At 53.4% G+C, this 12,638-nt stretch overlaps 1 protein-coding gene across 1 annotated transcript in view; it reads right to left on the bottom strand.

Annotated features, from left to right (window-relative positions):
* The window catches only part of LOC127022587 (ankyrin repeat and fibronectin type-III domain-containing protein 1-like), a 183,241-nt gene extending 171,551 nt beyond the window's left edge, over nt 1-11,690 (bottom strand). Inside the window, exons 1-2 of the mRNA XM_050906219.1 lie at nt 11,519-11,690; nt 4,492-4,709 (exon numbers count right to left, since the gene is read on the bottom strand). Of these exons, the coding sequence (XP_050762176.1) occupies nt 4,492-4,709; nt 11,519-11,591 (291 nt within the window). The 5' untranslated portion in view covers nt 11,592-11,690. The remainder of the gene's footprint in view (nt 1-4,491; nt 4,710-11,518) is intronic.
* Nucleotides 11,691-12,638: the final 948 nt, after the last annotated feature.

Genomic DNA, 12,638 nt, shown 5'->3' with positions numbered 1-12,638 from the left:
GTGAGGCGGCTTCTGCACAGACCCATGCACTCCCGCTCCCCAACGTCACTGCAGTGTCCATCAGGAACAGGAGGAGTTTCTGGACTATCATTATCCATGGGAATAGGAAAACCTGGATGGGTACCTGTCAGCCGGTGCCTGCCTCCTTCTGCAGCCCAGGCACTGTTAGTAACTTCAGTGAGCACCAGATTTGATCAGGTTTCTGCCACAAAGCAAGTTTGTCTCCTCACTGCCTCCTTTTCCCAGGCTCTACCATTCTGGTTAGCCTTTTCTCCTTCATTATGGGTTTTGTAAGGCAAGGATTACTTCTGCTCAACTCATCTGTAGAGCTTCCAAGACAAACAGGGCTCTAGGTCTTTCCTGGAGGGCACAGACATTTCATAACAGAATGATTGCCTGGAAAAAATACCATACAAAAAATAATAATAATTAAAAAATAAAATAAATCAGTGCATGAGAACACAGCCAGGAAAGCAACACAACCTTCAGTCTCACCTACCTGAAACATGCATGAACTAAAGCAAGCAGAAGTGTCAGGCCAGTTGGGACAGCACCAGGGATGGCAGAGCTGGACCAGCTGCTGGGGGATGGCAATGCCAACCACCGCTCTCCTCCATCTCACCTGCACAAACTGGCTAACTCTTTCGTGATGCACAAAGAACAGCATTTCATTTCTGAGGAGCAGGGGGTCAGGATAGAGACCTGCTACAAATCAAGCTAATGACCCATCAGCCAGCATGCCGGGACCCCGGGCACTGCTGGCTCTTCCTCTTCGGGGAGCAGCAGGATCTGCACCATCAGCTTAATAGGTTTCCTTATAACATCACAAGGTCAGTGGGCAATACCAGAGCGACTGGCCTAGATAGAGTACTTCAAAACCCCAAGGGGAAAAAGAGAGAGTACAAATTTACTCAGAGCCCTGCTGTAATCTGCACTGACTGTCCTAGCAGCCATTACAGACAGTGACTCAGTCCTGGGTGACCTCCTTTAATGCTCCGTAAGGCTAATACTGAGTTTAATAGGGTTCATTCTGCCTTTAATGATGAGGGCTCCTGTGAAGACAGAAGTTTCACCACAGCCTGTAACGCAGCCATCACTGCTCTCCTCCTTCCCCCAGGCAAAGAGACACTGCAGAAGGTCCCATCCCTGCTCCTTGCTGTCCGCCTCGGAGGCAAGACAGAGCCAGCTCGGCACGAAACCCAAAACAGTTACTTGTCCATCACGGAGTGACCCATAACAACATGGACAAGGTCTCAGAGCGTGGTCCCAGCCCTGGCCATGGCCACCGCCTCTGTCACAGCACTGACACACTGGACCCACTGGGGCAAGGCAGGGGATCCGTGTGAGAGACAGATGTCAAAAGTAATCGGATGCTCCTCTTTCTCAAAGGCAGAAACATCGCCAACATTACAAGCCTTAGAGGAGTTAAAAGGAAAGGCTTATCAGAAACAAAACTCGTTCTGACAATCACAAAAATTGGAATTCATTTAAAATTCAAATTATGCAAATACAAGTAATCTGTACGTGCAGATCCATCATATGCCAGCAGCAGGACCGCAGACACATGCCACCAGCTACGTGGCTGGGGGAAATCCGCCCTCCACTGCGCTCTTGGAGGAAGGCAGGCGTGCTCACCTCCAGCAGACAGGGGAAGGGCGGCCGCTGCTGGGGAGCAGGGCCAAGCAGGATTTGCAGGTGCTCCCTCTGCACCGGCAGGGAAGTGGAAAGATGCCTTGGCAACACCGGCAGCACTCCAGCATGCCATACCCCAGGGGTGCAGGGAGGCAAGTTTTCACATGAGCTATAATAAATTCTCCCTTGGAGAAGCTTAGATGTCCATGGCCAACACAAAGCCTTTGCTAGGCAGAGCCTAACCAAATGGATGCGAGACAGCTGCGCGGTACCGGATGCATGTGGGCAATAGTTCTGCCCCATCCCCATCCACCCTGCCAGGTTAGGGTCCAGGCTGCCCCCCCAAAAGCCCTGCATCAGGAGCCTTTTCCCTCGCTCAGCAATTCCCAAAATAGAAAGCCAAGCAGCTGCAGTGCAAGGCAAAGGCAGCTCAGACTGTCAGCACGGAAAGAGCAAAGCCAGAAATCTAATGTTACGAGCTGGGTAAGTACAACAGCCCAGAAAAATGAATCAAGCTTTAAATATGAACTTTCCTAAAAGGTCCCAGATGAGCCACTGCAGAAAAGGCAAATCATATTCTCCACTGTAAATGCTCTGCCATGCACGAGGAGAGCAGCTCTCACCTGGCACCAATTCTGCCACCAGCCGTGCTCAGAGAGCCGGGGCTGGGCAGAGCAGGCGTCACGCAGCGGGCCGGGGCACAACACGAACCCAGGGGAAACTGCAACGCCTCCGGCACAGAGATGGAAAGTAATTACCAAACCTTGGGAGGACATGGAGCCCAGCATTAGCTACCTGTTCTTGGAAATAACTTCCTCAGGTTGGCAGGACCTTTACTTTGAACTTAAAAACCAGGCTCTCTAGCTGTGTAGGGAATACTGGTCCCATACCAGCCCGAGCCTCAGCTAACGAGCTGCCGGCTCAGCTTCCTGCACACTCACTGCCCCGAGCCTCCACTGAAGGGCCCTGCTGATGATGCCCTTTCCAGGTAGGATGAGTGTTTTTCTCAGTAGGTCTCACAAGGTCACAGCCTGTGACCAAGCCTACAGCAACAACATCTTTTAGCTGTTAAAACAAACCAGAAATAACACAGCAAGAAAAAAAAAAAAAACCAAAACACCCTACAAAAATCCTGCTCTGTTCCTTGACAGACAGTCAGCTCTGTGGGTACACCAAGGAAAGCTAAAGGTCTCCAAAACCTCATGAAGTCAAAGACCAAAGCAAGCCAGCCGCAGACAACACAGAGAGGCGCTGGCATAGTACTGGAGCAGGCAGCGGCTGGCCCCACGGGGAAGGGCCGAGCCCACCTCTCTGCTGGCACCAGGACGCTGCTTGGGCTGAGAGCCCCAGTCCTTCCACGCCTTTTGCGCCCATCTCTGCTGCAGAAGGGAGGCTGTGGGTGACAGGTCCCACAGAGATACTGAAAGACCACCTCTGAAAGAGGAATGGTCTCCAGCATCTCAGCCATCTCCTCTCCCTCCCACTCTCCTGGGTGCAGCTTGGGGCTGCAGATCCAGGCTGAAAGACAGATAAAGCAGACATACATGCCTTACCCCACAGCAGGACCGCCTCATCTTAAACACCTCCAACATCTTTCAGCCGCTCATTGGACACCCCATCCTGCTTCTGCTCGTCTCCATCCCTCAGGCTTTCACCTGCTTCCTGAGCCAGAGGCAGCAACTCCCACAGGGACTGTTCACGGGTGCTGCTGGCAGTGCTGGGGTCGCAACCAGCTCCCCCAGACTCACCCCCTCGGGCATCCACTACTGCTGCTGCACACGGAAAAGCATCACCACGCTGCCGAGGTCACAACCGTCCTCCCAGGGAGAAAAGGAGCAGTTACATTCAACAGTCCGTCCAAGCACAAGCAGAGAGGGCGAGCCCCCAAAACTACACCGTCCAGTAGCGACGCAGCCCAGGGGACACCAGAAGCAGCACCAGTCTGTGCAACCCGGCAGGGGGATCAGCCCCTCCTCCGGGCTAGAGGAAAGTTAGCAAATTCGGGGGGTGGGGGGGTGGGGTCTCAAAAGATGCATCTGTCCAAAGCCTATGGCAGAGTGAGCACCACTGCCTCGGCCGGCAGCTCTCGGCAGCACTTTGGGTTGCATGGGCACCCACTCCCCCCTCTGCTCCCCCATTGTACCAATGCTCTCACCCATTTCCAACCAACATCAAGTGCTTTTCAACACAGGGACACCCAAGCCCTCATTACAACCCCAAGGCCGGTAACGAGACAGGAGGAAGGCCATATGAATCCCTGTATCAGGTGTCTCTGAGAAAGAGAAGAGGCAAAGCCCATTAAACATTGATCAGTCTCCCGCAGCTGCGGCACAGCCCTGGCATCTCCCTGCCATCCTGCCACCAGGATGCTCTGAAGGGCCAGAAAGGGCTGAGCTGCCCCGGGGTCTCAGTGCTGGCTCATTGCTCACCACAGTCCCTCACTGCGCCCATCTGCTGGCCCAGGGCAAGCTCTCAAAAAGACCCAGTTGCTCATGCATGTGAGGCAGAGAACAGGAAAACTCATTTCCTACTTTCAACCTTGTTTCATACTTTGGACAGCGGCGCCCAGAGACAAGGCACTCGCCCCACGCATCACCCAGCTGAGCAACAGCCGCCTCCGAGCCAGCGACAGCCCGGTGGGAAGCAGACAGCCAGAAACCCTGCCAGGTGAGGCAGGCAGGGGCTCTGCCACGATGTGGGCAAACTCGAGCTGCTGCCGCCATCTGCTCCACCAGGCTGGAGCAGCCTCTTTTTCTGCTGTTTTGGTAATGCTGTGCATAAAAATAGCTCTCTGACATGTTGGTGTTTTTGGGAAGCCACGCGCGTGAACACAGCGGGGCCAGACGCCCCAATACTCACGAACTGCCGCCGCAGCTTAGTCTTGACACGCTCGGCCTTCGTCTCTGCCGGGTGGACAGCATAGCTGAGGGACCCCAGGTGGTTGTCGACCGACAGGCTCTTCCTCATGTAGAAGGAGCGGGTGCGGAAGTAGCTGAATGGGGCATCCTCCACCGCCGTGCCGAGCTGGGGGTCCCTGGGGGGGTCCGTGCAGTCATCCTCCAGCCGCCAGGCCTCCCCTGGGGAGCAGAAGGACATGCCACCCCGTCAGAGCCACAGCCCAGGCCATGTCCTACCCCTCCAGCCCACCGGTGGTGATGCCCAATGGACAGCTCGGACCCCCTCTGCCCATCCCACACCCGCCCGCCCGCCGAGGGGTACGGGTGCTGCAGAACTCCCTCCCCAGAGGGGGTCGGAAGGCACATCCCTGCCGCATGCCCCTGGGTACCCCTTGCCCCCCCTGCCCCAGGCAACAGCCCCTGCTCCCACCCTGTCCAGCCTGATGTACCCACAGCCCCCAACATCTTCCTGGCAGGAATCGGTCAAATACAGTTGAGCACAACAAAGACTTGGCCAGAGTCAGGGCCTCCAGGCACTACTGCAGTATAAATATTATTCCTCAGAATAATCAGCAGACCAAAATCCTAATACTTAAAAACTTCCTGCTATTTAACTCTAATAGGGTTATCCCAGTTAAAAGGGTCATTTTTATAAAGAAATAAAAAATTTCACTCATTCTTCATCACCCCAAGTCCAATAAGACTTTCCACATTAAAAGAAAATGGTTTGGGTTGGTTTGGTTTTTTTTAAAGGAATAAAAATCCTACAATTAGAACCACATACAGTTCTTGCTGCTGGCATCAATGCTATGCACCTCTATCAAACCTCTCTCCTGCAGGTATTCACATGCTCTGTACTTGGTGACGATAATAATCTTGCTTTGTGAATGGGAAAACTGAAGCACCACAAATGTTGCAAATTGCAAAAGGATTTACTGCCATCTCCTCCTCCACAAAACTCTTTATGGCACAGCCAAGAGCAAATCAACAGCCAAACCGAGGACAGAAACCAGACCTCCGGTCTCCTCGAGCTCCGCACAGCCCACTGCCAGCAGCACCATCTGATGCAGCACTGCAGGGCTGGAGTGCCCGGAGACAAAACCTCATTGACGCTGAGAAAGCGGCAGCGGCAGAGGACAGTCGGCATCATGCAGAGCTGGCGCTCCCAGGGTAGGACTGACCGTATTTCATTGCAACAAAAGGGAAAAATAACAAAACACAATAGGAAATGTCTCCGTAATATCACCGCTCTGCTCTTTTCTGAGCAGCCTGGATGCCGCATGCTTTTTGTTGCCAATCTCGTCTTTACATCTGGAGTTTGCCCTGCCTCCCACTCCCCGACCAAAATCACTTCTCAATAGCCATAACAAATGAACAATAAACCCCTCCTGCTCAATTCTTGTAAAAACAATCAATTATTAGCCATTGCAGCCCAAAAGAGCATCTCACATGATTGTCTTCAGAATCTCTCCCCCTCCCGCAGCCTCTTCCCAAGGCAAGATCATTTGTCTCTGGTTTCTGAAAAACACAGCATCTTCGGGCATGAATGACCATGACCCTGCTACGCCAGGGCTGAGGAGCAAAATACTTCCAGAATTTAAAGCAAACAAAGGCCTTAAGGTAAAAACCAGCCACAAAGTGAGTGAAGTCAAGTTTACCCAGCTAAAATAGTTTATCTAATGTAAAACCTGTGGGGTTTACATTGAATATGATGAGAGACAGGCTGGACACTGCAGCCTCAGAGCAGCGACCAGCCACTCCATCTTCCGTGTCTCAAAAAAAGTGTCTCTTTCCCAAGCTCCCCGAGCTTTTTAAGGTGTAAAGACAGTTCACTGCGTGCAAAGTCCTGCCAGTGGATCTGAAGACATCGAATCGAAACCAGCAGAACCGAGAGGACAAGAGGGAAGGAGAGAAAGGCAGAGAGCTAAAAAATGCGAGCAAAGAGGCAACCTGGAGCACAGCACTACCTAGCATCGCATCTTTTTTTTTCCTCCCCTACTTTCAATTTAATAAGCTGCTGCTGCTCCTCTCCAAATGTCAACTCATACAACATAGGAACTGCTGTTTGAAAGCTGTGATTATTCAACGCACAAACACGTCAATCGGAGCCCAGATCCAGACTGCCACCGCGAGATAGCATCGCTCCGGGGACACAGCAGGAAACGCCGTGACACAGGCACCGAGCCCGGGAGGAGACCCACCCAACACATAGGAAAATCGCACATGGAAGGAGGAACCAGCCCCAGTACCCCTGTGCTCGTCTGCGATGGCTCAGCCACCACCCGCACCACCCTCTGACCCAAGACTATCCCCTCCCAGCCCCACAGCATGCCCAGACACAGCCACCACTGCTCTGCTGCCCTGCGTGAGGGAGGGCCAAGGCTGCGTGCTGAACATAGCCCAGCTGCCAGGGCACAAGGAAAAGGACAGCCACCCGCCGTACCCACTCCTCTGTGCAGGACACCGCTCCCAAGGACAAGGAGTTGGGTTTCAAGGCCCGCAGACCAACAGGGTCACATCTGATCTCACTGATCCCAGTTTCCCAAGGATTTTGTTGCTCTTGGTCTCTTCTCTCTCCAAGGGGCTACAGGCAGCTGCATCCTCCAGCGCAGTCCTGGAGCTGGACCAGAGGCAGAGCTGCTCCCTGGCCTGCCCGAGAGGTGATCCTCTCCAAACCTCTCCCCTGCTTGGGCAGAAGGGCTACGGTCCCTCCTCCCTGGGCATGGGGAGCCACCACAGAGGGAGCCAGGACTTCGTCTACCCCAAAAAGCTTTTCTGCTTGCTGAAGGAGCTTGTTCCTGATTTCTGCCAAACAAGTAAATCAATGATCAAGCCCAGAACGATCAGAAGGGAAAGATCAAGAAGTCCCTGGAGGAGAAATGCTAGGGACAGGAGCAAGCCCACAAGCTGAAGGCCAACCATCCTTATACTCTTCTGCCTTGAAGCTGCTCACCTCTCTGCCACCCAGAGTTACGCCCGGCAACATCGGCACCTCTAAAAGATTAACCATCTTCTTGAGCTTGACGATAATGATTGTTGCAAAACCTTTCTTCTTTCTGAATTTGAAGTGTTGGGGAGGACATGCACCGAAGGACAGAGGGGGCAGCAAGGACAGAGACCCGCTGCCTCTCCAGTACTTCCTCTCAGCACGGACAGGCTGATCCCTCAGCCACTGCGAGCAACACAAAAGGTTTTGCTCAGCACCAGGGCACGGGCTGGTGTAAAAAGGCCCTTCTGTTCCTCTTGCATGAGGGGTGCTACATTGCCCACGTACCAGGCTGAAGCCTCAGAGCCAGGAGTCTTCCTCTTACTAAACAGCACACCACTGGGGCAGAGGAACCGGCACCACTACCCAGCTGAAAGCACAGGATGGGCATCTCTGCAAGCAAAGCTGTTTCAGGAGGGGGCCGTATACCCACGCTAAGTTCAACAGAGATGCAAGATTGACCCTCATGCAGACATTGTGGAAGGCCACCCAAAACATCCCCATGAGTACTAGGAAAATTAATTCCAGGGTCCCGGTCTAAGCTCAAATCCAGCCACCTCCTTTCAGCTTCTTTCTTTTCCTCCCATGGGCTTAATTCCCAATAAGCTCACACCAACCGTGCTACCAGTTAGCTTCTTCCCAGCTTCAGTGGGGCATAGAGCCAGTTTCTGAAGAGCTCAGCATGTTGCACAACAGACAAGGGAGAGAGGAGGCAGTGAAGAGCTCCAGCGTGGTCTGCTCCTTCCAGGTGCAAGGCTGAGGGAACGGCAAGGGGTCAGGCATGCAAAAGCATATGCAGAGACCTCCCTGCGCAGGCTGACAGGTAAGAGCTGCAGGCAACCAGAGGCTGAGAAGCAGCCCCTGCCTCCTGCAGAAGGAAGAGGAGAGAGAGCAATGAAAAGTGTTTCTCAGTCCCACCCCTAAAACTTCACAGGGGCACAGAAGAAGGAAGGACAAGCGAAAGGCAGCTCATTTCTCTGTGCTGCCAGCACGTGTGAAATCTCTTGGCACACTGCAAAACATGACACCAAACTGAGAATGGTTTGGACAAGGCAGGCGCTGCCCCTGCTCCTGTTCAACCAAGCCCCATTTGCTGTTGTCTCCCCCTCGCTACATCCTAGGCTCACTGCCATCAGGAGTTTGGGGTTAATCCCGGAGCGCTGCTCCAGAGACAGAGAGCTGGGAGCCTGTCCCAGCTGACCACACCCACCACTTGTGGGTTACCTGAAGGGGAACAACAAAACCAGACCAACAAGAAACCCAGACCTGTTCACCAGCCCAGCCAGCTACCTGGCTCTCTAAATGAGAAGGAAGGTTGTTTTTGAGAGAAGGAGAGGGTTTGGCAGGCTCATCAGTCAGAGGCTCAGCTCTTCTGTCCATCCTCGGGGCCCCAGTTCCCCGCCAGGTGCCTTGATGCCGGCACAAGGACCTGCACAGGAGCTGTGGTGCCACAGCAGGACAATCTCCTGTGACCTCCCGCAGAGCGACAGGGCACTCCCCTCCTCCGGCGCTGCCACGCTGGAACCGCAGGACACAAAGCAAAAGGCTGGGGATCACATCCCGGCGGTCAGATGAGGATGTCGCATCTCATCCACGCCGGAGACGACAGCTGCTTCCACCTCACTTGGCGACTCCTCTGCTCGCGGCCCCCAGGACAGCAGCAAGCCAGAGCGCGGATTCTTCTCCGCAGAGCAGTGAACTCTCCCCGAAGATGAGCTTACCACCTCTCCCATGAATGGCCCCGCTCCTGCCAAAGCCTCATGTCCCTGTGGGTGAGCCCCTTCCCGAGGTGGTTTTGGCCATGCGTCCCCCGCTGCAGCTGGCCATGTGCCCTCCCTCCTCGAACGGGGAGCGGTGGCACCTGCTCAAAGCAAATTCACAAGTTCTTTAAGGAAAGGATCTTCTCTCTCTCCTGACACCCTGCAGCCCAGCAATCATTCATAAATACTTGTGGGAATCCTGCTTTCCTCATCAGCATACCAGGGCTCGTTAACCTCACATGCTGCTCCACTCTTGTCCTGCTGTCCAGATATCACAATCTGCTGGCAGTGTGATCCCTTTCCCCCCCCCGCCCCCTCCATGATGGCATGCTAATAGCCTTAATGAGTAGCTAATTAGCAGTTCCTAACTGAGTATCAAGGAGCCAGGAAAAAAACCTGGGAGGATCTGGACAGAAAACAACTCCTCATTCATTCATCCAAGGCTCTGGCTGTGGAGGGAGCCTTCCAACCTATGAGGGTTTTCATACTCCTCCTCCTCTTGGCATCCTAGGCACCTTCTAGCCATGCATAAAGCAACATCCTAAAGACTTGTTACATGCAATCAGGGCTCCTCCTTACACCCACTGTGCAGGGAGGGCTGTGCACAGGGTTTGCTCTAGGGTGGCTGTTCCACAGCGTACGAGCATGTCTGCACTCACATGAGAGGAGGCGTTTGCAGCAGAAGGTGATGAGGTTTGCAGTGGGTCTGACTCATGTTGGGACTTCATCCCACGGTCTTACACCAGCCTCCCACTCCCTCCCTCCACCTCCAGCACAGCTCCCTGAAAGCACCAGCACATCAACCAGGGACCTGCCGGGTGCGGAAGGGTGCTCTGGATGCCACGTCCTTCACAGTGGATGCTCTCTCAGGCACAAGTCCTGCAAAGCACTTTGTTTTGCCCTCTACCAGGAAGCAGACCTCCACCATTTATTCAGGTCTGTCCTTGCAAACCATGACACAGGAAATCCTGCAGGCTCACAGAACCTCACAAGCCATCTTCGATTCCAAGCAATGGAGTTGTCTGCAATTACCTACCTACTCACAAGTGTCCCAGTCCCTTGTGTCCCCAGGAGTCAGCTACACAGGCTTTCCTAGAGGTCTTCCTCCCGTACCAAGACCCACTCTAACAATTTGATGGGCTGAAAGGAAAATCACGGGTCCCACATGCAGCGGAGAGCAGTCACTTGGGTCCTGCAGCACACCCAGGAGCACCACTGCGATGAGAGCAGCGGGACGGGCTCAGCAACATGCCAAGATCCTCTCTGTGCACAGCTTTTAGGAGAATTAGTAGCACCAGGAAATGAAACGCAGCCTGCAGAGCATTAAAATTAATCCAGGGTTTGGACAGCTGCTCTGCTGGGTAGCAGGTTAGATTTAAAAAAAAAATTAAAAATAAAAAAATCCAAGGGTGCTGTTTGAAGGGAGCTGTTTTACAAGGATTTTATTTAGCACTGGATTGTCAGCCCTGGCTTGTAGGCCTTATCTTTGTTTCAGTGCTAATAATCCCTTTTCCCATCATTTTTATGGCCCCAGCGTGATTCCACTGGCACCAAAAGCACTGAAACACTTTGGCCATCAACGGTTTTGCCAATAAACTTGTTCAGGGCAGCTGGCCCAACCATATTAGTATTTCATCAGGATCAGCACAGGAGTAGAAGAACATAATGATAACCCTCAGCTGACCTGAAGGCCAACACACACTACCAGGCTGGGGAGCATTTGCTACAGCAAATCCCCACCCCAGGCCAGGACCGTGGGAAGAGCACAGCAGTGCCACTCTCTGCCACTGCTCCCAACGGAGACCAGCAACGAGTGCCCTGAAGCTACTTCACGCCATTCAAAAGAGGCACTTTGGTCTGTTGCAGAAGCCAGAGAGCCACTGAGGCAGCAGCTCGCCCCGAGACATGTGGCCAGGAGATGCAGCTTACCCAGAGGCAGAAGGCTCTGAGCATCACCTCCCCGTGTTGGGTGGCTTTCACAAGCAGAGTCCGCTTTTTCATCAGTGTAATATGAAAAATGGGGAGGTTTAAGTAACAGGCTCAAACAAAGGCTTAGAGAGGGGCAAAAAAACCCCAAACCTCATCAAGAAGGACTGGTTTTGGAGCAGGATAAACCCCACACAGACTGGAGTTGGATTTATTTTGTTATTTGTGCCCACGGAGAAGCAGGAAAGATTTGCTAGGATTTTGCAGGCCCCCTGGCAGAAAGGGGCGGAAGCTCACCCCAGCACTGCGGCACTCACCGGTAGAAGGGACCGTGCAGCCTTTCTGGCGGTCAGAGGCCGAGTGCTTCTTGTAGGGCTTCTGCTCCGGCATCTCCTCCCTGTACGCCGTGGAGTCGAGGAGGGGAAGCCTGCTCAGGACCGGGGACTGCGGGATGCTGGGCAGCGTTCGGGACTTCCCCAGGAGCGGTCGCTGCAGCTTTCTGTCCAGAGACCTTGAGAGGAGAAAACATAGGACATACCCCTTTCAGAGGTGGGATGGCTTCTTCAAGCCAGGACCCTTCTGTAACACACAATGCTGCCACTGGACTGAGAGCATACGGACCTTCCCAACACCAAACTGCACCCTTCGTTTGCAAAGCTGCTGCTATTTCAGTAAAGCCTTCTTCCTTCGCCAGTGTATTTCAATTAGGATTTGCATCTTGAGCTGCAAGCCACAATCAGCGTAAACAGCACATGAAGCATTCTAGCACCCACCCCACCTCAAAATTCACAGATAATCAGAATTAAGCAAAGAAACGAGCCAGAGGGTTCAAGACTGAAGAGATACAAATTGCCTTTAAGAGAGTGAAAACCCCACTTAGCACTGAGCATCATCTGAGACACCAGAATGCTTTTTGTGGTGGAAACCAGGTGACTCAGGGGTCCCAGGGACATGCACTATAGGGAAGGTCCAGACTATAGCAAGACAGACTCACACAGCAGACACTGTAGAGGTCACAAAAGTGTCATGAAACCTGTAGAAACACAAGTTCAAGGTCTCTATGGGGTTAAAACTCAACCGAGTCTGACGATGGGGCTCAGAAGCTGCAGGGGAGACCCAGACACACATCAACGTGCTAGCAGCATGACCATGAGCTACTGCCTCCTCCAAAACCCCAGAGTATGCCGAGCCTCACAGTGGGGCATGGGAGCAGGTCCCCTTTTCTCCTGCTTCACCCCACAGCCTCCCTCAAGGGATGGTCCTCAGGTGCTGTCCTCAGGGATGACACTGGCCCTGGCCATGCTGCAAAGATCCCAGAAATGTGATAAAAAGGAAAAGACGCCCAGCACCGCCGTGGTGTGAGGAGACGTGGGGGGATTGCCCTGTGCTGAGGGCTACAGGCTGGGATCACCCCAAGGCTGTCCCCCATCCCCCCGC

The sequence above is a fragment of the Gymnogyps californianus genome, chromosome 15, assembly GCF_018139145.2.
Source record: "Gymnogyps californianus isolate 813 chromosome 15, ASM1813914v2, whole genome shotgun sequence".
Classification (NCBI taxonomy): domain Eukaryota; kingdom Metazoa; phylum Chordata; class Aves; order Accipitriformes; family Cathartidae; genus Gymnogyps; species Gymnogyps californianus.
This window is presented reverse-complemented; position numbering and strand designations above follow the sequence as displayed.